The 24,856-nt window shown below is 42.8% G+C and overlaps 1 protein-coding gene and 1 long non-coding RNA gene across 2 annotated transcripts in view; both read left to right on the top strand.

The window, feature by feature from the left end:
* On the top strand, positions 1 to 22,225 carry LOC307203901 (tumor necrosis factor receptor superfamily member 10B-like). The gene is made up of 10 exons (XM_079955148.1): positions 1 to 160; positions 6,264 to 6,387; positions 9,320 to 9,451; positions 12,429 to 12,543; positions 14,067 to 14,173; positions 14,467 to 14,562; positions 16,081 to 16,121; positions 17,256 to 17,423; positions 18,323 to 18,386; positions 20,481 to 22,225. Exons 1-10 carry the CDS (start codon positions 62 to 64, stop codon positions 20,771 to 20,773), a joined length of 1,239 nt encoding a protein of 412 aa, XP_079811274.1. The 5' UTR covers positions 1 to 61; the 3' UTR covers positions 20,774 to 22,225.
* LOC307203987 overlaps positions 1 to 23,205 on the top strand; it is an 86,721-nt gene extending 63,516 nt beyond the window's left edge. Inside the window, exon 2 of the long non-coding RNA XR_013833421.1 lies at positions 21,582 to 23,205. This is a non-coding gene — a long non-coding RNA (uncharacterized lncRNA). The remainder of the gene's footprint in view (positions 1 to 21,581) is intronic.
* The last annotated feature ends 1,651 nt before the right edge of the window (positions 23,206 to 24,856 follow it).

Below are 24,856 nucleotides of genomic sequence, written 5' to 3' on the forward strand. Positions count from 1 at the left end.
CAAGTTTGTCCCCGTTGTCGCTCAGACATTTCATTAGGGCGATCTTCTCTGCCCGCCCGGGATGTGCTGCTGTCCCTTGGAAAGCGAGCTCCGCCATCGCCACAGATCTGCCATGGCAGCCAAGCGGCTTCTTGCGCTTTGGGTGATTTTGTGTGTTCTGGTGAGTAGCGAACTTCCCCGACTCCCTGGAGCTCCTCTTTGGGTTCCAGCTCTTTGCAAAATAGACCTCCAATGCGCCCTGTGGCTCTCCGGACGCTGCTTCTGATTGCAGAACCGAAGTGGCCCCCGATCAGTGGGGGAGCGTGTGCGCGCTGGGCGTGGAAAGGCGTTCTTTCGTCTCGGACTTGCCCTCGTGCCCGTGCCGAGTCGGGAAGAGGGGCTGGGAAAGATTCGCAGAAGAAACCTGGCCTTGGAGGGAAAGGAGTCCGGCGTGGGGGTGGGTTTAGATATGAACCCCCCCACTTGTCTAGGGGCGGGCAGCCCCATCCCCTCTCGCAGTTTGGGGCGCGCGTAATCGAGCAGTTCAGATAGTCGCGCGCTTCGGAAGCCTTTCTTTTTGCACCCAGAACATGCCCGGGCAAGTCCTGTCTGCTCGCCTCTCCATTTGGGGAGCAGACGAGGGAAATCGGGGAATTTGCAGCGGGACTGGCCATCGGGGGGGGGGGCGTCTTTCTAGAAACAGGAGTCGGAGCGGGTTGCAGATTTGGACCCTTGGTGTGCGGGTGAATAAAGTTTAGTGTTCACACTGGAGACATAAATCGGTGCTTAATTTGGCATAGATACACAGGGTGAGTCTTTCAAAAGGGGCCCCGTGGAACATGTGTTCTCTGGGCCTCTTTTAAAGGCCTGTACCTTGTCCCGCTTCTGAATTTTTGTCCCGAGTTGATAGCATTCGCAGGTAATCAAGAAAAGTGCTTTTGCGCTTCTTTGCCTTCTGCCGGTATTCCGTGGGTTTACTCGAGAGGCAAGTCTCGGTGCCTTAAAGCGGGGGGCGGGGGGGGGATTTACCGTCGAGGATTTTGCTGCTTGGTGCTGCGTTACTTAGCAGAGCTCAGCGCTTAGGTGAAAGTCCCTATTGAGAACTCGGTGGGACTTGCTCTCGAGTAGACCTGGTTAGGTCGCGCAAGAAACGTTGAGACAAAGATGGCCAAGCGCGGCAGGTAGGATGTGTTGACTGCCTTGAAAATTCTCTAGTTAGGTCTTTGAATGAACAACCCCTTGGAAGCCAGACCCGGTTTTTAAATAACGGATGTAAAAGGGGGAGGGAGAAGGCTGGATTCTGGAAATACTGGAAACCCCCGGAGGAAGGACTCCGGATGGGTTAAGGCCTCCCATCTTGGCCAAGCCGCTCTTCCCCTCCTGTTGGGGGAGACAGCCCCCTTGCGCAGCCCAGCCGGCACATGCCTATTTCTGATGCAATACTTGGCAATATTCATGCACTTCTAGCCAGATTTAGTGTTGCAGCATCCAGGCTCTTGCCTGTCCTAAGGACTTGCTGGGGCTTTCTCCTAGGTAAAGCGGGCATAGGCAGCATCCAGGTTTACAGTGATGTGACTTCGTGTGACCGCTGCTTTTCCTACAGTTTTGGTTGCCACATAATAGTTCAGTATTTTATCATTTGCTGTGCTGGCCTGGTGTGAAGCTGGCAGAAAGTTAATTCATCAACTTGCCAGCCCTATTTACCGTAAATAACGGTGAACAAAACACTAGATTTATGGTGCATAAGTTTAGCAGCAGCAAATGCCAGTGGGGTTTAATCCTGGATTTTCCTGCTGACTTTTGGCAAAATTAAATTCTCAAATGATTTCTTTAATTTTGATTCTGAGGTGCATAAAAGGAAATTATTTACAGGCACTTATGAACTTACTTTGGTGTAAGCTTTTTCAGGATGGTAGTTTTGAGTTAAGACAGTTGGTCTCATGTTTCCTCATCATGGAAATACTGTAAAATACATTTTATAAACTTCTATATTTCTTGCTCTATTTCTGCTAAAAAGTTCTTTGAGGGAGAAGATGAAGGTTTTGTGAGAGTGGTTGGAATTAAAGATGTAGAGGCTGCATTCTAGTAATACAATTTAAAATGTGGTTTCCTTTCAATACACTATTTGAAAACTTCATAGAGGGTGAATCATTGTGTTTTGGATCACATACAACGTGTTTTTCCCCCATTAGGGTCTTTTAAAAGGTTAGTGTGTTTACTGCTTTGCTGTTCTGCTATTTATTTTTAAATCTAATATCATAATCTTGCGATATTGGCATCATTTTTTAATAGTTGTAAGCTATGTGGTGCATAAATTCTAGAATTAAAAATAAAACAGACTGGAGAATAGAAGCAGTTAACTTTTCTAGTGGAAAAGTTCCAAAATGTATAGTTGGGTAGTAGCTTCATTAGTTCTAACCAAAATGTCATACAATTGTGCAAACTTTGGAGAGCTCGATAAGTCTTCATCAGGCAAGAGATTGGTGCGGTTTATGTGGATGTACAAATATTAGGCTGATTGTTACTGCGAGGACATCAACTTGCAGACTTGCTTCCAAGATGGAGATTGCACTGGGAATACTTTTCTCACAGGGATTATAGGTATTGAGTTAAACACCTAGGATTTTGGAATTAAACAAGGATCGTTACCTATTTCTGAAAATTAGCCTAAAGGATAAGCTGACCTCATGACTGCAACATGCTTTCTAATTTCTGTATGTTTTTGTGGTTTCCTGCGCCCCTTTCTGCCTGCTTGGTGTAGCAACTTAATGCCTGATTAAGCGTTCTGGAAAACTCAAAGTTTGCCATAGTTCTGTGACATTTTGGTTGCTCCTAATAGACATTCTCCTGCCAACCTAGCAGTTTGAAAGCACGTCAAAGTGCAAGTAGATAAATAGGTAACGCTCCGGCGGGAAGGTAGACGGCGTTTCCGTGCGCTGCTCTGGTTTGCCACAAGCGGATTAGTCATGCTGGCCACATGACCCGGAAGCTATACGTCGGCTCCCTCGGCCAATAAAGCGAGATGAGCGCCGCGACCCCAGAGTCGGTTACGACTGGACCTAATGGTCAGAGGTCCCTTTACCTTTAATAGACATTATCCAACTGAGTATTTTGGAGTTTTTCCTATGGACCAACAGTTACCTTTTGATGCTTATGGCTTAATGGAAACGCAGGCCTTCCTATTCTGCCTCATCTGTTGGAGGCAGTGTGCCTCTGGATAAGTTCTCAGAATCACAAATGAAGAGAAAGTTGTTGTGTTTTGGTCTTGTATGTTGACTTTCCACATGCAGCAGGTTGGCCACTTTGAGGGACAGCTTCTGGCCTAGATGAGCCTTTGGCCAGATGCAGCAAGGCTTTTCTTACAGGCGGTGTTCTTATCTACATTACTGTTGTAGGAAGAAGCTTTTATGTATGGTTAGTAGACCAGATTCTGTGGCTATTGTGGCTGTACCTAATCAGCAGGAATCAGAGGGTTAAGTTGAAATGGTTCTCGGTTTGCTGCTGGTTAACTTGTTCCCCTTTCAGTTAAAAACAGTGTTGCTAATGAAGTGATAATATGGTGGCTGGCATCCCAACACCAGTGAAAACCACAGTCCCCACCTTGGGAATCATTGTGCCAAGTTTGGTGAAGATATTCTGAGTGACTGCCAAACCCATAGCAAACAGATGGTTAGGCAGGCAAAGCACTTTTCAAAACAGATACTAGATCAAATCAAGGCAAGGTTATGACCTTCCTTTCTGAAGCCTCAGAGAGTTTCCTCAAATTTTTAGCATTTATTTATTTTAAAGTATTTTACTTAGTGCAGTTTAAGGAAACATTGTCCAGCCAGTATTCTCCCCAATATTCTAGCTGGTAGATCCAAAGCCACTGGGATAACTGGTTGGCATTTAGCACTTCTGTTTTGCATGTTCTTAAAACAGTAATAAACACCACTGAACATAGCTGATGTCCCATTGCGGGTGTTTGAAGACATGTATACATGACATTAGCCACAATCTATATTTGTTGTGTAGTTTCTTAACAAATACTGCTGTTTGATGCATTCCCCCTCAAATTGGTATCCATTCAATTTGAAAACTTAGCCACATTCAGTTAGGCTGAGGCATGGACATGAGACATGGTTGTTGCATATGCACAGATAACAATGGGGGTGTTGCAAGTGTGGGGAAACCAGATGGGTAATGTGCATCAGGTGAACACATCTTTGCCCCCTCTGGTGTGTAAAGCAATGTACAAATGCAACTTGAACCTCACTGCATTTTAAGCCATTAAAGTGTGTACACAGACTTACTCATAGCAAGTTTGTTTAGGTTTTCAGCATTAGTCCATTTGACTGAGAGCTTTATTTTCTGCTATTTGTGCTTGTTTTCTACTTTTAGATAAGCTTTTTGGGTATCTTATCTGCTGTCTGAACAAGGAGGCTGACAAGGGTGTGTGGAGTTCAATTCTGAGCAATCAGCAGCAGCTTATCAGTGTTTGAAAGAAGCAGTTCTGAAAAGTGTAGACAAGGAGAGGATGATGTAATGCTTTACCCTCAGAAAGTAGTTGGGGGGGGGGGGTGACAGGGTTACAGCACCAGTGGAGAGAACACTTCTCTATAGCTCCTGTATTATTCTTATTTGTCTAAAATGTGGCCAGTGGGGGAGGGGTGTGGAATGATCTTGCATAATTTCTTCTACCACGAGAAGTTTGTTTTGCCCACTTGCTATGCTTTTTCAAAAAACAAAAAAACTATATGAGGATGATACGCAGATGGTACTTAACACCTAACAAATTATCAAATATGTGTAAGAAGGTTCCTAATACAGTGGTACCACAGGTTACATACGCTTCAGGTTACAGACTCCGCTAACCCAGAAATAGTACCTTGGGTTAAGAACTTTGCTTCAGGATAAGAACAGAAATCATGTGGCGGCGGCGAGAGGCCCCATTAGCTAAAGTGGTGCTTCAGGTTAAGAACAGTTTCAGGTTAAGAACAGACCTCCAGAACAAATTAAGTTCGTAACCTGAGGTACCACTGTAATTGCTGAAAGTGTAAACAGGTAGGTGGATCTTTTTTCACATGTGGTGGACTTGCAAGAAAGTGAAGGTGTCTGGGGAAATGTTTAATACGAGTATATAAAAAAATCCAGAAGTGTGTGTTAGCCATTATAGAGTCAGAACAGGCTGAGCTCTTGGGGCTGCTTGGAGCATGGCTGCCTTCTGCGGCCCCAGAGCACCAGAGCCCAGCTGCAGAGCTAAGCCACCTGGTGCCCCTGGGGGTGGGCTTGAGCTGGGCTTGGGGCAGCCAGTAGGCAATGAAAGCGCTTTTGGTCGCTGTTTGAGGTGCCCTTGAGAGAGGGCTCATCGAGCTGGGTGCTTTGGGCTGTGCTGCTTATTTTTGAAGTAAGGAGCCTGGAGGGGGGGCCCATGCTGGGCAGGGTGGTGGAGGTTGAGAGGAGGAAATATGTTGGATTCAATCTCCCAACTTTTGAGGCTGGTTGGTACTCTGGGGCAGGCAGATCAGCTTCTAAGCCAGGTGCTTCTGTGTGGTGGTAGGGGGCACCCCAAAGGCCCAGCACCAATGGTAGGGTGCAAAATCACGAAGGGGGGTAGAATGGAATTTTGGTGCAGAAAAGTGTGGGGTGGGTGCTTGTCTGTGTGTGTGTTTTTCAGTACAGAAGACTTGACTTTTTTGCAATACAGAGAAGATTGGGATTCACCAATCAGTAGGGGAGAGAAAGGAACTGAGATGTCCCATTGATTGTCTGCATTGTTGATGAAAAGCCAAACTCTTCCCATTTATGTGTAAAAGGTCCCAGTTTAAATTTCTGGTATCTCCAGGTAGGGGTGGAAGGACTTCCTCCTGAAATCCCAGATCTCCACTACCGCGTAGATAGTCCTGTGCTAGATAGTCTGATGCATTTAAGCAGCTCTGAGAGGAGGGGTGAGCAGAGACCAGAGCAGCAGCAGTGAAGACCTTTGCTTTCTAGTCGGGGGACATTTGTACATCTGGCACTGAGAACAGCTGGAAGATCTATGAACTCCTGTTAAAATGAGTCTGGTTAGCTAAGTCTGGATGTAAGATTCATTCCTTGGAGGGAGCAGAAGTCTGAAACATTCCAGGCATGGCAACAATTTTTCAAAGTGTCCCCATCACCCCTCCAAAACCACAGGCGAATTGGGGTGTTAACAAGTGTGGACACCATGGCGGCATTGATCATAAACTTTGCCAGTTCAGCAGAAAGTCTTAGGACAGAGGCAGTCTAAGGTAACTCCTGTCCCCTCTTGTCTTTGCTATCAGCTTGAAGCCAAGGCAACAAGCCTTGGTGCAACACAGAACCCAGAAGACGCCGTATCTGTGGCCTTGAAACAGAATGATGAGTTCTATGAACACAAAGGGCGTATTTGTAAGAAATGCCCTGCAGGTACTGTATCCTCAAATTGATCTGACTCAGTCTGCCCTGCATGCCTGCCTACTTGGCTCCATTTGGGTTTTCGCCCCCTGATCTTTGTGACTCTGAAAAACATTAGCCAGAGTAACTGATGAATAGCTGCGTAAGAAGGAGTTTTCATATAGTATATACAAGCAAAAATACTGGTTGTTTTAACTAGCTTTTAGAAATGCATAAGGCTTAGGAGCACCTGACGTTGCTGAAGCTGAGCAGGTGTGGTCCTCTTATACCTGCTAGGAGGTCCATGTAACAGCAGTTTGGAACTTAAAAATAACCCAGCTTCATAATCCAGAAGGAAAACCATGTCCAGGAGTCCTGGAATCCACATTTAGCTATAAGTGAGGACTGGAAAAAATAGGTCTACTTGAGAGAAAAATGCCGCCGCTGAATTCAACCTACTGTAGTTAAGGAAGTGACTCAGAGGTTTTTGATCCTCCTTCTGGTTCAAAAATTAAAATACATTCTGTGACCAAAAAATAATCTTCAGTCTCATTCTGCTCTTGCTTCTGAGTGAGGCTAGTCTGGTACGTCACATCAGATATTCCTCCTTCACTAGTGTCTACTTCCAGTATAACAGAATTTTAAAAAGAGCACAAATACCACAAACAACTTGCCACTATTTTTCCTGCATCATCCATTTCTGATGCGCCACCTAGCAAACCGAAGCCAGTTTAGGTCGGGTCAGGGTCAGGGTGGGAACCCAGTGTACCTGCTTCTTATGTACTTTGCCTTTGGTTCCATCAGGAAGGAAAGGTGAGGAGTAAATGTTTCTGTGACAGAAGGTTCAGACAAAGCGGAGTTTGTTGGTGCAGCGCAGGCAGAATCCCACCCGAGGGATGTAGCTCTGTGCTGAGCCGGAGCTTCACTCAGGCGGGTGGAGACACCACATTTTTGGTTGCGGGCATTAAACTGGATAGCAGTATAAACTCTGTGTGACATCTGCCCTGAGGAACTATTTAGAGCCAGAGAAGGCAGTCTCTGAGCTGGGGGTTAGACTGAAAAACAGTGGCTATGTCTTTCGAAGGTATACAGACACACGAGAACTGGGAAGCTGAATTTTGGGAGAGGAGAAGTGAAGGAATTCTCCACTTAAATCCCAGTTCAAGAGGAAGGAGAGAGATCTAGTGAGAGGAGAATAATCCGAAACCAGTTAGAAAGGGAGTAGGTGCTGCTCCCCTGCTCTGATAGACTAACAGAGGAGCCTCAGGGGTGAGATTTCTAAAGGCTGGGAAACTGAAAGACAAAGGACAAAGTACCAGCCTCTTTCAGGACCCTCACCTTATTGGAAACCTCCGCTCTCTAACACTTGGGGCAAGTTGAAGTAACTGAAGAAAATTAAAGCTGTAAATGTACCATCTGATTGAGAAGCCTGTGACATCTACACACAGAGAAAGATTATTGGAAGACTTCCAGCTCTGAAATATTTCTGTTTCCTATTCTCATTGTGAAATAAATCCTTTTTCTGTTTAACTTCCCAAAGTTTCTAAGTGACAGTTTACTTTTTTCGAAAAAGCCAGAAAAAGGGGGGTGGGGTGGGCACACTACAGTGGTGGTTGCAGTGGGATCTGAAACTAAAACTCATAACTAAGTACAGTAGTCCCACAAGTAAAATACAAGGATACAATAAAGTATTTTATATTTTTGTGAAGGAATAAAGGAAAATTACTGGCAGAAAATGGCATTCCCTTATAAAACTCAAGAGTCATGAACAGAGCAAAATCAGAAGGAGTGACTTCTGAGGGAAGTTCTAGTCAGTAGTTAGAATTTATGAAAATAAGACTTGAGATGGCCAAGATAGAAGTAGAAAAGGGAAAAGACAGACTTCAAGCAGAACAGCAGATTCAGTTAGCCAAAATACAGTCAGAGAAAAAGAAATATATAAAAATATAAAAGAAATACAACTAAGAGCAGATTTACCAAGTCCACAGAGAAGTGAGGAAATTGCCTCAGTGAAACAAAAGAAATTTCCATGTTATGAAAAAGGGGGTGATGTGGAGACTTTATTTAGTTTTGAGAGAACTTGTAATGATTTAAAGGTTCCAGATGAAGCCAGAATAACATATTTGCACCCAGAGATTTGTGGAATTCTCCTTGAGGTTTGCTCAGAAATGAGGGATGAAGAAACCTCAGATTATTTGCTCTTTGAGAAAAGGGCGAGAACCCATGTTGGGCTTACTGCTGAATAGTGCAGAAAAACTTCTAAAGAGATTAAAAGGAAACCTGGTGAAACTTTTGCCCAATTGGCTTGCTGTCTAGATAAGAGCCTTGAATAGATGAAGGAAGTCAAGTTCAGAAATTTGAAGAACTGAAACAATTGATAGGCTTGGAGCAGGTTGATTACCATTCTCCCTCATACTGTAGTTGGTTTTTGAGGGATAAAAAGCTGTGGAGAAAGCTGCCAGTTTACTTGATGAGATAGAAGGGGATATTGGAGGGTCACCATTCCCACCCGCCTTCAAGAAAAGAAATGTTTGGGGCCCCTCAGTGAAGTGATGTGCTGCCTTAAAATATTATTGCAGGCATGCTCACAAATTATGTGTACTACATTAGTAGTTAGTAATATTTACCAGTAGTTGCTTGTTACCAAGGTCTTCAAGCAACTTACATTTGAAGCTATAAATACAATATACAGTTGTATAAAAGTTTCCTGCATTGCAGGGCTGGACTAGATGATCCCTGGGATTCCTTCCAACCCTACAATTCTAAGATTCAGTTCTATGGTTCTGTGAACATTCTCACCACACAAACACCTATGCACACAATCAAAAACACACATACCCCAGTGTGCATTTGTTGTGTGCATAGAGACTGAGTTTTCTTACATGAATAGTTAGTGAGCAGTTCCTGGCCTGTGAGACGGTTTCTATGCTCTTTTTCTAATACATTTCTTTCTTTTCTTTTGCAGGTCATTCTGTCTTCCAACATTGCAAGAGTTCAGGAACTGAAGGGGTTTGCCACCCCTGTGAAAATAATACATTTTCCAAATACTTGAATGATTTTGAAAAATGCCTCCACTGCACCGAGTGCAGACCTCTAGGTACTGAGTTGGGGCAGCTTGGGGGCTCTTTTGGCCTAGAGGCAGAGCACAGCCTTGCATTGCGTTCACAGCTGAGCCAATGGTTATGGCTGCGCATGAGAGCGAAAGGATTTTCTCTGCAGTTACTACGTAGGTACTGCAGAACCAAGTTCGTTGAAACTTGCAGGCAGTTTACATTAGACAGTGGTAATGTGTACAGTGGTGCCTCGCAAGACGAAAAGAATCCGTTCCGCGAGTCTCTTCGTCTAGCGGTTTTTTCGTCTTGCAAAGCAAGCCCATTGACGGCTTAGTGCTATTAGCGGTTTAGCGGCTTTTAGCGGCTTAGCGGATAAGCGGCATAGCGGCTTAGAAAAGGGGGGGGGGGGAACCCCGCAGGAACTCGCAAGACATTTTCGTCTTGCGAAGCAAGCCCATAGGAAATTCATTTTGCGAAGCACCTCCAAAACGGAAAACTCTTTCGTCTAGCGAGTTTTCCGTCTTGCGAGGCATTTGTCTTGCGGGGCACCACTGTACTTCATAATTTATGTTTTAGAATTTTTTTTATTGAGTTTTACATTGCAAATCTAAATTCAAACAATAAACAACACCACCATAATTTAGGATTCCCTGTATCTTTTGATTCACCTTCACCCTTTCATGGTTACCATTTTCAATCTTTTTCTACTGCTTCACTTGTTTTCTGTTTTTCTTACATAATCCAATTTTACCTCAGTTTTTAGTACATTACAAACGCTACTTTTTAATTGTTTACAGTGTTCTCTTAAGTACAATGTAAATTTCCCCCATTCTTTCTTAAAGTTCTTCTCTTCCCGGTAGTATGTGCGCTGCTGTCGTTGCATACATAAATAATAGTCTCTGCTCCTTTGGTATCTCTGCACCTAAAATTCCTAGTAAAAAAGCCACTGGTTTTTTCACAAATGTTGTTTTAAACATTTTTTTCAACTCATTATATATAATTTCCCAGAATGCTTTTGTTATCTTGCACGTCCACCACATGTGGTAGAACATGCCTTCCTTCTCCTTACATTTCCAACATACCTTTGAAGCAGTTCTATTCACCTTAGCTAGTTTTATAGGTGTTAAATACCACAGATACATCATTTTGATATAATTCAACACACAGAATACTGTAAATTTTAAGTCATCCCTCCATAACTTTTCACAAGATGAAAATTCGATATTGTGTGCAATATCTTGTGCCTATTGTATCATTACTGATTTAACTTCTTCATCCTTAATATGCCACTCTAGCAACAACTTAGACATTTTAGAAAGTAACTTCATATTATTTTCCAATAAATCTTTTTCAAACCTTGAAATTTCCTTACTATATCCATTTTTCTTATCCATATTAAACACATTATTTAACTGGTGATATTGCAACCAGTCTGTTACTAAATGTCTTATGTCCTCAAAACTTTTCAATTTCAATTGTTGTTCTACTTCCATAGGTTGCCCATTCACTTTTTGCATTAGTCTTTTTCAGGGATATCACTTCCAATGGAGAAAGCCACCATGGTGTCTTCTGCTGTAACAGGTTTTTATATTTTCCCCATACATCATAAATTGATTTTCTTACCAGGTGATTCAGAAACCCTTTATGCACTTTGGTCTTTTCATACCATAAATATGCATGCCAACCAAATTTATTATCATGACCCTCAAGGTCTAAGATAATCAGTATTTTTTGAGGTTATCCACTCCCGCAGCCAGCAGAGACTGGACGCTTCATAATATAATTTCAAGTCCGGCAGGGGAAAAACGCTTCTTTCTTTAGCACCTGTTAATAATTTATAGTTAATCCTTGGACTCTTCCCCTGCCAGATAAATCTAGAAACATCTCTTGCTATTGTTTGTAGTGTCCCGCTCCTCTGACTATGGTTATTGTTTGAAATAAGAATAGCATTCTTGGCAATACATTTCCATTACTGAAATTCTTCCCCATAGTGATAAATTCATCCTTCCCCAAAGATCCATATTTTTCTTTATTTCTTTCCAGGTTGTCACATAATACAAAGCCATTGGCAAATGCTTTTAGCTTGTATGCTTTGCACCCAACTGTTATACCTTTTGTTTGTTCATCAGATTCTTTAATACTAAAATAAATTAATGATGACAGGGGTCTTGTCCCTTTTGTAATTTTACATTTTTCTGATACTACATTATTCACTATCAACATTGCCTGCTGGTCTGTATAAATTGCATCAATTCCCTTTAGAAATAAATTTCCAAAATTCATCATCTCCATAGTTCTTTTCATAAAGGTCCATGACAACGCTGTCAAAGGCCTTCTCTGCATCCACAAACATCAAGGCTGCTTGCTTTTCATTCCTCACCTCCAGATATTCTGTTATATCAGTTACATTTCTTATATTATTCTTCATCTGTCGGCCAGGAAGAAAGCAAGATTGATCTTGATGAATTAACTCTTTAACACCAGTTTCAAACAATTTGCTATTATATTGGCAAATAATTTATAATCATTATTAAGCAGAGAAATCGGCATATAATTTTTAACTGAGAGCAGGTCTGTGTCTTGTTTTGGAAGTAATGTTATATACACCTCTTTCCATGAATCTGGTATTTTTCCTGTATTTAATATTTCATTCATTACATCCTTCAGCGGTTGTATCAAAAAGTCTTGTTAATTTTTTAGAATACTTTGCTGATAAACCATCTTGCCTTTAATTTATTACAATGCCAGAGCAGATTTCTGAGATCCACCAGATACTTCCCACATGTTTTCAAGGTTCTTCACAGTAATAATGCCTGCTGGAAGCTTGCTTTTCTTTTTCTTTTATTAAAGCTGAGTGTGTTTTTGTTGTTACTGAAAAATCTCATTTCATGCATAGCTCCACTTGCATCAAAGCAACTACGATGATGCTGTAATCAATCTGGCACATTTCACCAATTCTCCCAGGATTCCTTGTTCTGGAGAAAAGGTGATCCACTTACTTGAGTTCCATTGTCTTTCCAGATGAGGTGGTGCTACAGCCATGCACCACAACCAGTGATACCCAGTGTGCTTGTAAGAGCGGCACCTTCTGCTCCCCTAGCCTTCCATGTGAAACATGCCATACATGCACAACCAGGTAAAGGCATTAAGATAAGCAAATGGAACCCAGTTACTCTTGCCACAACCTGATTATCAGCTTGTGGCAGTACAAGGGCCGACTTTTTTTACTGGTGATACCAGTATTGTAGAATGACCTCCCTGCTGAAATATGGAAGACCCTATCAGTATTGGCATCCTGGCTCTTGGCTCTTGGCAGCATGCCTGTTCAGGCAAGGATTTGTTTGAACTTTTTTTTAATTGTTACATTTTTAACTGGCTAGTCTTATTGTATTTTTAAATTGTGAATGTTTTAATACTTTGAGAGGATTGTTTACTTATGGATTTTAATTGTATGGATTTTATACTTGTAAACTGCATGGGACCCATTTTGTCATATAAATTATTTCATAGAAATGCTTCCTAACCCTAAAACAAAGCTTAGGCTGCCATCCTGTACTCACTTCCCTGGGAGTAAGCTCCTTTAAACACAGATAGGCTTATTTGAGGGGCAGACATGTATACAACAGTACTATAAGTTGAGATTTTATTTGTGAGCATGATGGTACCTAAGACTGTCTCTTCAGGATGCAGGCTAGAAGTTACCTGCTTGAATCCTTTCTTTACTCCCACATTGGGGGGCCGGGTAGGGAGGGGTCCCTTTTATACTGAAACCTAGCCTTTCAAGATGAAGGCATGACTATAATTATATAATACTATATAATACTATCACAGGGCATTATACTGTAGATGATTCCAAACCTATAGACTACCTCATCCACATTTTGAAATAATGCAGTCCTGGGAGAGCTAAACAATGACTGAAGGCAGATTATTATTTATTATGTATTTACTACATTTTTTTAGGGACACGGGTGGTGCTGTGGGTTAAACCACAGAGCCTAGGACTTGCTGATCAGAAGGTCGGCGGTTCGAATCCCCGTGACGGGGTGAGCTCCCGTTGCTCGGTCCCTGCTCCTGCCAACCTAGCAGTTCAAAAGCACGTCAAATTGCAAGTAGATAAATAGGTACCGCTCCGGCGGGAAGGTAAACGGCATTTCTGTGCGCTGCTCTGGTTCGCCAGAAGTGGCTTAGTCATGCTGGCCACATGACCCGGAAGCTGTACGCCGGCTCCCTCGGCCAGTAAAGCGAGATGAGCGCCGCAACCCCAGAGTCTGTCACGACTGGACCTAATGGTCAGGGGTCCCTTTACCTTTACCTTACATTTATTTATATCCTATCCTCCTTCCCTAGATTAGGTACACCTTCCTAAATATGCTTCCCTTACAGGGCTAAAATTGAGCTGCCCATCACCAGGCAGCAGGGTGCAAAAAAGTAGAACTATCATAACAGCAAAGGACAACCTTATTGCAAGATTCAAAAGTCCAGTGACTGTTTCAGTTTGATTCTTGGTTGCTGCATGAAAACATCCCTAATTTGTCCACCCACATGATTATTTTGAAACTGTTTCCATCTCTAAGGGAAGCACCTGAAATTCCAGCTTCCTTTAAGTCAAGAAAATGTTTAGTTCCATCTACATTGGTTTTCCTCTTTGCCTGGCAGGTGTCCTGATGGAGAAACGATGGTTCAGCCTTGTACCCCTGAAAGTGACATGCAGTGTGTGAAGACCCCAGGTCCTGCTGATGCAACCTCTCAAACTCCTGCAGCAGGTAAGACTAGTAGAGTCTGTATGTGTGTGCAGAGTTAATGCAGTAGGCAGTATTCTGTTTAGCCAAGGATTTTCAAACAGAACAAACGGAACTTGCAACCAAACTTTAGTGTAGAATATTGTTCAGGTTTCCAGGCAGCCCTTTCCCATTCCATATCTTCCCCACTAGCTTTCTGCCTATTTCCTCCCACTGAGTGTATATAGTCCTTGTTTCAGCTATTTTGGGTTTCCCACATAAAATCCAAATTATCACTTTGTATATGTAACGGAACGTGCTGTTTTTCTTCTCTTGAGGTTCCAGTGGACATATACTTTTGATTTTGGGTATTCTGGCTTGTGTCGCTCTGGTTGTTGCTGTTGCTGTTGGAATTTGCAAGTGCCGTACTAAAGGTAAGAAATCTTTCTGGCCTCCTTTATGGGTGAGGTTGCAAATGGGCATGGAAAGCATAGAAAGACCAGGGCATTGTATATTGTGCTGCTAAATGGGGATTTTGTGGCCATCCATCCAGATTGTCAACATGGTCCACATCTGCTTAACTTCAGTATCCTACAGAATCCTTTTTCTGTGTCCTAAGATGAGGGCTTCCGAGTCTCCTCTAAACTGAAAAGAACTAGAATTCTTCACCTAGTCAATCTGAATTAAATCCATATCTGCCTAATTCTACAGGTTTTGCCCCCCACCCCATTAATTTGCTTTTCTAGACATGCAATGGAGAGAAGGGACAATAAAGCCTGCCCTGCCAACAACTGAAAATCATACCCAGCCATTGCTTGGGTGCATGAGATTTCTGCACACATAGCTGAGGGGGGGGGGGATTCTGTTGCATCAAAGTTAAGATTATCCACATGCTGATAATACTATTTCTGTTGGAGCTATGAATAGCTCAGAATCCACTAATGTGGATCAAAGGAACAAAAGTTGCCATGGAAACGACAAATTGATCTTGCATTTATGGAATTCACCTTTTTTATCTTGAGGGTCAATAACAGTTGTTGATGCCAGTATTATGTTACTGTCTCCCTGTTCTCTTCCAGGCCCAATTTAAGTTGCTCGTATGATTTACACACCTTATTTTCTGCTCCCCCACCCACCCATTTGTGTCCCACCACAATCCCCTGGACCTCCTTCCACCTTTATCTTATTGATATCACTGCGGCATCAGGTTTGGTGATCATGGCACAAAGAAGGTTTTTTGGTGGCTAATTGCAATATCTTCAACTTGGAACCTGGTCACCTTTCTCAGTGTTGCTGGCAGACAATACTCATCCTATGCCCATGTATTTGGGAAGTATTTGGATATTCCTGACTTGCTCAGGTGAAACAGAGGGCAAGAGATCAAGTCTTTTCTCCACACCCTGATGACAGTGGTGATGGATAGACTACAATAACCATTTGCCCCAGCTAACATGGCCATTGGTGAGGAAGAATGGGAGCTGTAACCCAACAAACACTTGAAAGGCATGAGTTTGGGTAGGATTTATTTGCAGTAATAATCCTCCTGCCAAGGGAGAAATGTGAAGTTGTGCTTATTGTGTTGGTCATTGACAGAAGTGCAAAGTCTGCCCTTGACTTCATGCATCTCTTTTGCCATCAGCAGTTCCAGGGCAGCCAGGAAGTGGCCAGTGGCTGGCATCTCACCACTGCCTCACTGATTAACATGCTTCCCCCATTGTGTGTGGTGTAGGGAATCAGGAGGTCTGGCCACTGTAGTCCTGGGTTTTCCCTTTTGAAATGTAAGGCCTGAAACTGATGGGGAAACTTCTGGTCTTGGCTAGTCATTTTAATGGATGAACGTTGGGGCAAGCCAAGGTCGGGTCAGGACCCTACAGATGGAAGCTTGCCAAAATATTAAGCAGTACATAAATGCTTCTAAATAAATAGTAATGGCATCCTATTTTCTCTTACAGACAGCAGAAAAGGATCTGTAACAAGTGTGTGGGACTCCAAGGTGAGGCCTGCTTCCTTTTTTAGAGAGGGTAAAATCATTAGGGATAAGTGGATTTTTATTTAATTTTTTGGTTGCAAGATTATGACATCTTTAAAAAGTTACATGGGAAGCTGTTTTTATACCAAGTTTAGACCTCTGTTCTGCCTAGCTCAGTATTTTGTACACTGACTGGCAGCCGCTCTCTAGGGTATTGGGGTGGGATCTTCCTGGAGATATCTGGGTGTTGAACTTGGGACCTTTGGCATACAAACCAAGTCCCCTACCATAGAGCTATGCCCCTTCCCCTATTTCACAATATTAGTTATAACATCGTGACTTCACTATTGCATTACTGCCCAAAAATATCAGGATTCCTTTCTCAGTTGGAAGGCCTTATTGTTTTTATTTTTTACTATTACTTCATTTTCAAAGAGGCAGAACAGGGAACCTAAGTCCCACTTCTAGCTCACAAAATTCCAGAAGGATTTCCTCCCACAAAATATAATGGGTTGCATAATTTTGATTTTAACCCATTAAATCTATTCAATATAGCAGAATGTCAAAATCTGGGTGTGAATCCCTCCTCTCCAAATTGGGTATCCAGACTAAATGGTCATGTGTAAATTTAGTGACTTTTCTTTGTGTATTGTAGAAATAGCACTTTGTTTTCTATCAAGTTGGAGTGCCTCATTCCTCAAAATATAACTTGCTTTTTTAGAAGGGGGCATTCCTATTCACAGCAGTCCTTCTTATAAAATTATAAAATTATTTATTTGTTTATTGAAAATATATACCGGTACTGCCCTATACCTGCAGGTCTCAGGGCAGTTCATATTTTGGATCCATAGTAAAGACATGTAGTGGAACAAGAATTTTCCCTTAAATCAAGGGTGATAAATCTGTGACCCTTCAGTTGTGACTGAACTCCCAATTCCCGTCAGCCCTGGCCCGTTGGCCCATGGGGATAGATTAGACTGAAAGCCTATGCAAACATAATCAATAATAAATTTCATTTAACTTGGTGGGACAGGATTCTGATAGATATGACTTGTAAAGGTGGTAGGTTAGGTATCTTTTTTAAAAAAGGCAAAATCTACCCATGCACAGGCAAGTAACATTTTGGTGGGCTAAAATTGCATTGCGTTTTATTGCAAGATTTTCCGAGGACTGCGGCGAAAATGTACTCGTAGACCACAGGAAGCAGAGGTCTTGTGGGATGTACAGGTTAACCAGAGGATCCAATCGTCTTCACTTGAACGTGTCAATTCCAATGCAAGAGGGTCTGAAACCACACCTCTGCAAACAACTGGCTCTTCAGAGGAGGTAAACAGGATGAAAAAGCACAAGGTATTGCCTGTTAGCCAAGTCACATAAATAACTCAAAGTTCAGAGAGAAGACAAATCTGGTAACACTTTATTGAGGAAAGATGAACAAAAACGGTATAATTTGAGGAGAAAGGAACAGAGGTATTTCTTATTTCAGACCTTGTACAGAGCAGAGACATTCAACCCAACTTACACTCTCAGAACTAATCAGCCAATCAGTGCATGTGCTACCTCAGCAAGCATCTTGCCATGCTACTTGGTTACTAAGCAAAAAAACCCCAGCTTGCTTACTTACTGATAACAGAATTTTTTTTTAAAATGATATTTATTAAAATTTTCCAATTTATTACAAAAAGAAAAAACAACAGACAAAAAAGCAAAAATACACAATTAAAACAAACAAAACAAAACAAGTATTGTTCCCATTTCTTATTTCCATTACCTTATATCCCGGACCTCCTCTCGCCTCCCCCTTTTGTATTCCCATTCAGATTCTTAATTCAGCAAATCCTTATTATAACTCAATATAACTTATTTTAGCTTATTGTTGAACCTTTACATTACAGCTGGTAACCATTTAATTTCAGTCCAACATCATTCTAACATTTACTTACTGATAACAGAATTAACCCTGAAGTTGTGCCCAGAATGATCTCTGCTGTTGCACTTCTAGCATTACCTGTCTTGGGATGCCTCTAAAGCTCCTTGGAACAAAGGAGGCTGGTGCAGAGTGCTAATTCAGACTGCAAAGAGGCTGGTGGATATCTCTTGCCTATCAGCCAGCAGCTGAACAGAATATTCTCTAACTTTACCTAGAGCTGGAATATCCTTTCAGTACTCTTCCATCATTCATTTTAGTAATACATGTGGTTTGTTTCTGTTCTGACCCGTTGCAGGTTCAGGTCTCTACAGAGCAGAGAAAGAATCTGGTTCCTGCAAATGGGAAGGATAAAATGACTGGTAAATGTCTTTACATTCTTAGCCTGCACAGTCATTTAAGATATATTGCTAAATCAGGGGTCTCCAAGCTTTTTTGGACCAATAGGCACATTCAGACCCACTGAAGTTAATCGACCTAACTCAATCAGGTTCATTAATTTCATTGAGCCTACTCTGAGTAAAACATGGTTGAATACCACCCTAAATATAACTTCCTTAGTTCAGATAGCATTTTCAGTGCAGGAAGAAAGAAATATGAGTGCTTGAATAACTGGGAATAGTGGGAACCAGTGCTACTGATTTACGTTATGCCAAGTTCCCTCCTTGCACTCTGCTCTCACCTGTGGCTCCTAGAAGCTGTCAGCATGCGGCAGCTGCCGCACCCTGGGAACGACCTCGACTGGCTGGCTAAACCAGGTGAGGGTAGCCGCTGGGTCTCCAACCTTCTGTGAGTCAGGAACGTCCCCTGCATGTGAAGACAGGCTCCAGCGGATTGAGCGGACGAGACCAATAGTGGGCCCAACAGTCAAGAAGGCGGTTTCTGCTGTAGAGGGAAGTGAGGGGCAGATGGGGCTTGTCAACCTGGGAAGGTAGTCCATTTAGGAGAAGGAAAATTCTGATCCTAAACCTCTGCTGCCTTGTGGGAGATCTTGGGGAGAAGAGAAGGCTAAGCATTAAACCCTACAAAATCCAGAGTGGAGTCCCTAAGGCAGTTGGATGGCGCCTTGTATGTCTCCTTCCAGTCAAGCTGCTGCCAAATGTCTTGCTCTGCTTTCCTTTGGACCACATTAGCAAGGCCCAGAAGGTCTTGTCTTCTGGGCAGCCCAGGACTTCCATACAAATGGCCCAGGCTTGTGCCCCTAGGAGGTCACTTTGGTGCTGTTAACAGTGGTTTGACTTCACCCCTGGAGGTGCAGTCCATTGTCTCTCAAGGTAGATGGATGCCAACAATAGCTGTCTCAAACCATTGATCTGTCTAACAGCCTGCATGGTATCTTCCACATGTCGGTGGACTACAGCTCCCTTCATCTCTGCCCATTGGCAATACTAGCTGGGGCTGGTGAGAACTGGAGTTCAACAACATCTAGAGGGCACCATGTTGGCAACCCCTGAACTACAGCAGCCAGCAGCATCTCTCCAGAGATCCAGGCACTTCCATCCCAGCCCTACCTGAGGATGCCAGGGAGTAAACCTGGGAACATCTGCATGCAAAACATATGCTTCACCAGGCAGCTGCAGCCCTTTCCATAGAGAATAACTGGCACAAGATCCCAGGGACAGAGAACAACATCTAAATGGTTCTTTGTCAGTTTGGCATAGAATTGATTCTGCCGTGTCAGGCTATAAATAGAAATTAAGCATCCAGGAATGTTAGGAGTTTAAACAAAGACCTAAAGTAGCTGAATTGAGACCAAACAGTTCCCCTATTTTTGAAAATAAGACAAGGGATTGGGGATTGGGTTACAAGTTTGTACCCCCAAAACACACACACACAGCAGAATCACTAGAACACCATAAATGCTTGGCAGAACTAACATTTTCAGCAGGTGGCAAGATATCAGGACTTTGGCTGCTTACATGATTTTAATGGGAACATTGTTCCAGGCTAGTGGTACCACTATCCTGGGGCAAGAAAAGTGTGCAGGACATTGTATGCAGTGAATTTTCTTTTGCAACCAATCTTTTGGACCTTAATTTGGAGGGTATTTAAGTGTGTATGTGGCCTTCTCTTCTGCTCATCATGTGGGTTCAGTTGGATCTGTGTGTACATGCGCGCGCGCGCGCACACACACACAGTAAAGTTGTTGTAGTTTACTCCTTTTATCATTGATTCTAATGTCCCCCCATAAGGTGCATTGAGTCGCTTTTGACTAATAAGTGATGGTGTTGATGCTAGATTCCAGTTCATCTTCTGAAATCACAAGTCATTACATGCACATTTCCAATTTACCTTCCCAGAACTAATAAGGGTTAAGCAACTTGTGTTTTTATTTCATTGTTCCTTAAAGGAGAAGCCCACAGGGAAACTAAACTTTGAGCTTGGTGCCATAGCATTCTGTCTTTTGTCTAACTCCTACAGACACAAAGCTCCTAATTTTTCTCCTTTCCTTCCAGCTTTGCGCCTGTCTTTCGACATCTTTATTAAAGAGGTTCCCTTGAAGGACTGGAAGAGATTCATGAGGGCCCTCGGGTTGCTGGATAACGATATGGATGCTATTGCTTTGATGCATGTCGGAGATATGAAAGAGCAGCAGTTCCAGATGCTACGGACCTGGCACGACATGAATGGGAAGGAGGCGTCTTTGGGCTCTTTGCTGGGGGCGCTCTGTAACATGGACCTCAAAGGCATTGAGGATAAAATAAGAGCTGCCCTGATTACCCATGGCCTGTATGTCCTTGAAGAGTGACTTCGATAGTCATGCGAAGCTTCTTCCTTGCAAGCTGTTCTTGTGAAGCCTCTCTAAAAACAGTTGGCTTAGGGTTTTGAGCCTGGAGGAGAGTGTTATTCTTCTTTAAAGCTATATACAGTTTACTTGTGAAAAGACTCTGGGTGGGAGTTGATCATGGTGTGGATTTGCCAAGTGTGCCTTCCTCTTAGCACGTTTCTCCCTTGTGTCCTGAGTTCAAGTGTCTTCAAAGCCCATGACACCTTTGGTAAAGGCTGTTCTCCAACTGGAGCACTCGCAGGCCAGTGTTTCCCAGTTGTCAGTGTTTATACTACATTTTTTAGATTTGCCTTGAGACAGTCTTTAAACCTCTTTGGTTGACCCACCAGCATTACGCTTTCCATTTTTAAGTTTGGAATAGAGTAGCTGCTTTGGAAGACGATCAGGCATCCACACAACATGACTAGTCCAACAAAGCTGATGTTGACGACTCATTGCTTTGATACTCATGATCTTTGTTTCTTCCAGTACACTGATAGTGGTTTGCCTGTCTTCCCAAGGGATGTGTAAAAATTTTCGGAGACACCGTCAATGGAACCTTTCGAGGAGTCGGAGATGGCGTTTATAAGTGGTCCATGTTTCACAAGCATACAGTAAAGTTGGAAGTGCAGTAGCTTTGTAAACAAGCATTTTGGTTTTCTTGCCAATGTCCCGGTCCTCAAACACTCTGCACTTCAGCTGGGAGAAAGCCGCACTCGCAGAGCTCAGGCAATGACGGATTTCGGCATCAATGTTGGCCCTTGTGGAAAGAGAACTGCCTAGGTAGAAGTCTGAAGACCAGCATGAGGCTGCCTTTGCTGCTCCCCTACTTCGTCAGCCATGCAGTGTTTCCACCTGAGGGGAAAGAGTGTGTGTGTGTGTGTGTGTTTAGAGGGACAAGGGATGAATTGCTCTTGTTGATGATCATGGGTGTTGACAAGCTCATGGATCCAGGTGCTTGCCACCAAACCTCATTGTTATCTCACTTGGTGCACAAGCTGCAGTGTAAAACATCCTGCCAAACTGAGCCTTTTCAATGAACATTGTGGCTCCCATTTCTTTTTATTATAAAATGGGTACCCAGTATGCCTTTTGTATTTGCTGTGAAGCGGGGGGGGGGGGGGTGGGTCTGGTGCTGCTAAAGTCTACTTTGACCAATGTCTTCAGGAGGTGTGGATGTAAAATGTTGTTTGCCTTCAAATCTCATTGCTACATGTCTGAAAGACTTTCCCCCCCAAGAATATGAACAATTCTCCATCTTGAAACAATGCCAGCCCCGGTATAAACATTTAGCAAATCGCAGAATCCAGCTTTTCTGGGCACAGAATTCTTATTTCTGTTATGCAGATTGAGTACTTCCACAAACATTTTCCAAAGGGGTAGCTGTTGCAGCAAAAATATGTCTTGTGGTGCATTAAAAGCTAACAAATGTTATAGCTTATGGCTCTGTGGACTATAATTCATGGTTCATCTGATGAAGTAGGCTGCAGTACACTGAAGCTTATGCAGAGTTATTCTGTTTCCCCCCAGAAAGTTGGTTTTGCTACTCATGGGAGAGGACAATAATCTATGGGTGATATCCATTGCTCGTCCCACTTAGAGAAGACCTATTGAAATTAATGGGTATGGCTAACTGAGATTCATTAATTTCAATGGGTTTAGGACCTAGTTGAATACAACCTTATGTCCCCTCAACACATTGCATCAATGCCTCATCTGCACTATACATTTAAAATTGTATCATACCATTTCAACCAGCCATGACTTCCCACACAGAATCGTGGGAACTATAGTTTGTTAAGGCTGCTGAGAATTGTTGTGACCCCTATTCTGCCCACAGCTACAGAGTGGTTTAACAATCATTCTCTGTTCCCAGGAATTGTATCTTTGTGAGGGGAATAGCACCCTTAGCAAACTACAGTTCCCAGGATTCTTAGGGGAAGCCATGACTCTTTAAAGTGGTATGATACTGCTTTAAATGTACAGTGAAGATGGGGCCTTATTTAGCAATCCCTGTGGCTTCTGAGATCACCACTTCTGGCTCCACATTCAAGCAGATTTCTGCAACTGCAAGAACAAGAAACGTTCTTGAAAGCCTCAGGAAACTGGATTCTGTAACCAGTACTTTAGTTCAAGACTTTCCTGGAAGTCCATAGGAATCACAATCTGCACTCAGCCTTACCAATAAGGCAAGCTAGTCTTTTTAGAAGCCATTGTTTTTTATACACTTTGGAGGTATCCAGGAACCTCTTTTGTTTGGTATCAAATGATTTTTCTGCCTCCAGTTTACTACATAACAATGGTTTGTGTTAAATAGTGCCTTTGTGCAGACACAGTCCCTGTACAAGGTGTGAAGCATTTTTGGGTAAATTGTTAATGTATTTATACTTTTTAAATGTTTGTTGTGTGTCAAACATTTGTGTGGCTGTTTTGTTGTTGTTGTTGTTGTTGTTGTTGTTGTTGTTGTTGTTGTGTGTCAAACATTTGTGTGGCTGTTTTGTTGTTGTTGTTGTTGTTGTTTGTTGTTGTTGTTGTTGTTGTTGTTGTTGTTTACGTTAGGAGGACAGGTTGCTTTCCTGGACCTGAAGTTCCTCCTGTGGTCATTCTTGCAGTCACCTGCACTGGGTGCTGCACCTTTGCAGCTCATTGTCCAGCTGGAATCTTAGAGTAGCGCAGGGAGCCTTTTTCAGTCCATGGGCTGCATGCCTTCATGGCTAACCTGGGAGTCACTTTCTAGTGATGGGCAGGGCCCCAAAGAAAAAGTGGACACAACTTGTCTTATCTATAAAAGGAAACATTCCAGCCATGCAAAAAACCCAGGGTTTCTAATATTCTCAACCTCACCTCTATCAGGTGGACCCCACAACTTCCCGTGCGGGTGGGTGGGGGGAAGCTATTAAACTTTATCCAGATTTGCACACCACAAAACTGGCTATCTATTAACAGCTATAATGATATAATCAAGTGCTGCATTATTGATGTGGCATTATTGGTCACAGCTGCTGAGAAAATCAGGCATGTGTTTTGTTAATGATTTTGAACAAGTTATGTGTGCAGTAAATACAATGACTGTGGTTTTTATTTGTGAATGCTGCCACAGAGTTTTCGTTTGTAAATTATTGATTTGTGGCATGAATGGACGTGAGGTTTGCCAAGGCCTGTAGCTATTAACTAATAAAATGTATTATACTTCATGAGTCAACATGCCATGATCGGTCCACTCACATGTGAACAACTATTTAGAAAAGGGGTGGGACACCTTTGACCTCCAGATGGTGTTGGATTATAATTCCCAGAATCCCTGATCACTGACAATGCTGGCTAGGGCTGATGGCAGCTGGAGTCCACCAACCACATCTGGAAAGCAACAGGTTCTCCCCAGACCAGGATGCTGATTCTGTTCCTGGGGGCTCTGCCCGTCTGCTTTCTCACCCCCACCTGCTTCCAGCTATAGAAAGTTATGAAAAAGGCAGAACCCTGTATGTGTTACAGCTACTCAATATCTAGTTTTCCTTCATGGTAAGTCAATGTCTGTTTTTTATAGTAGGTTGAACACTATGATACCTCATTTTTTAGTTTTCCGTTCTCTCACTTTGCCTTGCTATCTTGACACAGTGGAGAGCTAGTGTGATGTATTAGTGTTGTAACCTCTGCCTAACCTGCTTTTTGCAGGTTATTGTTTTGAGGTGTGTGTGTGTGCAAAATGAACTTACTTGCTCCTGGAAGGAAGTAAGGAACTAGTTACGCATTAACTCTTAATTGGTCCAAAATGGCGCAGTAATGATCTGTGCCAGTTACTATGAAGGTATGGTGACTGGCTCCTTCTGCAGTATTATACACTTTAAACAGTTATAGCTTCCCCAAAAGAATCCTGGAAACTATAAGGGTGCTGAGAGTTGTTAGAGCTGCAATTCTCAGTTTCCTGGGAAGAGGGATTGATTGTTGCACCACTCTAGGTGCTAGATCTCTTCAGCAGTATATTGTTCCAGGTTTCCAAGTCTCAAAGAGGGTGTCACAGACTGGAATGGTTGGGGTACAGGAAAAAGGAAGAACAGAAATGATAGA

Source organism: Podarcis cretensis, assembly GCF_951804945.1.
Source record: "Podarcis cretensis genome assembly, chromosome: 15".
Taxonomy (NCBI): domain Eukaryota; kingdom Metazoa; phylum Chordata; class Lepidosauria; order Squamata; family Lacertidae; genus Podarcis; species Podarcis cretensis.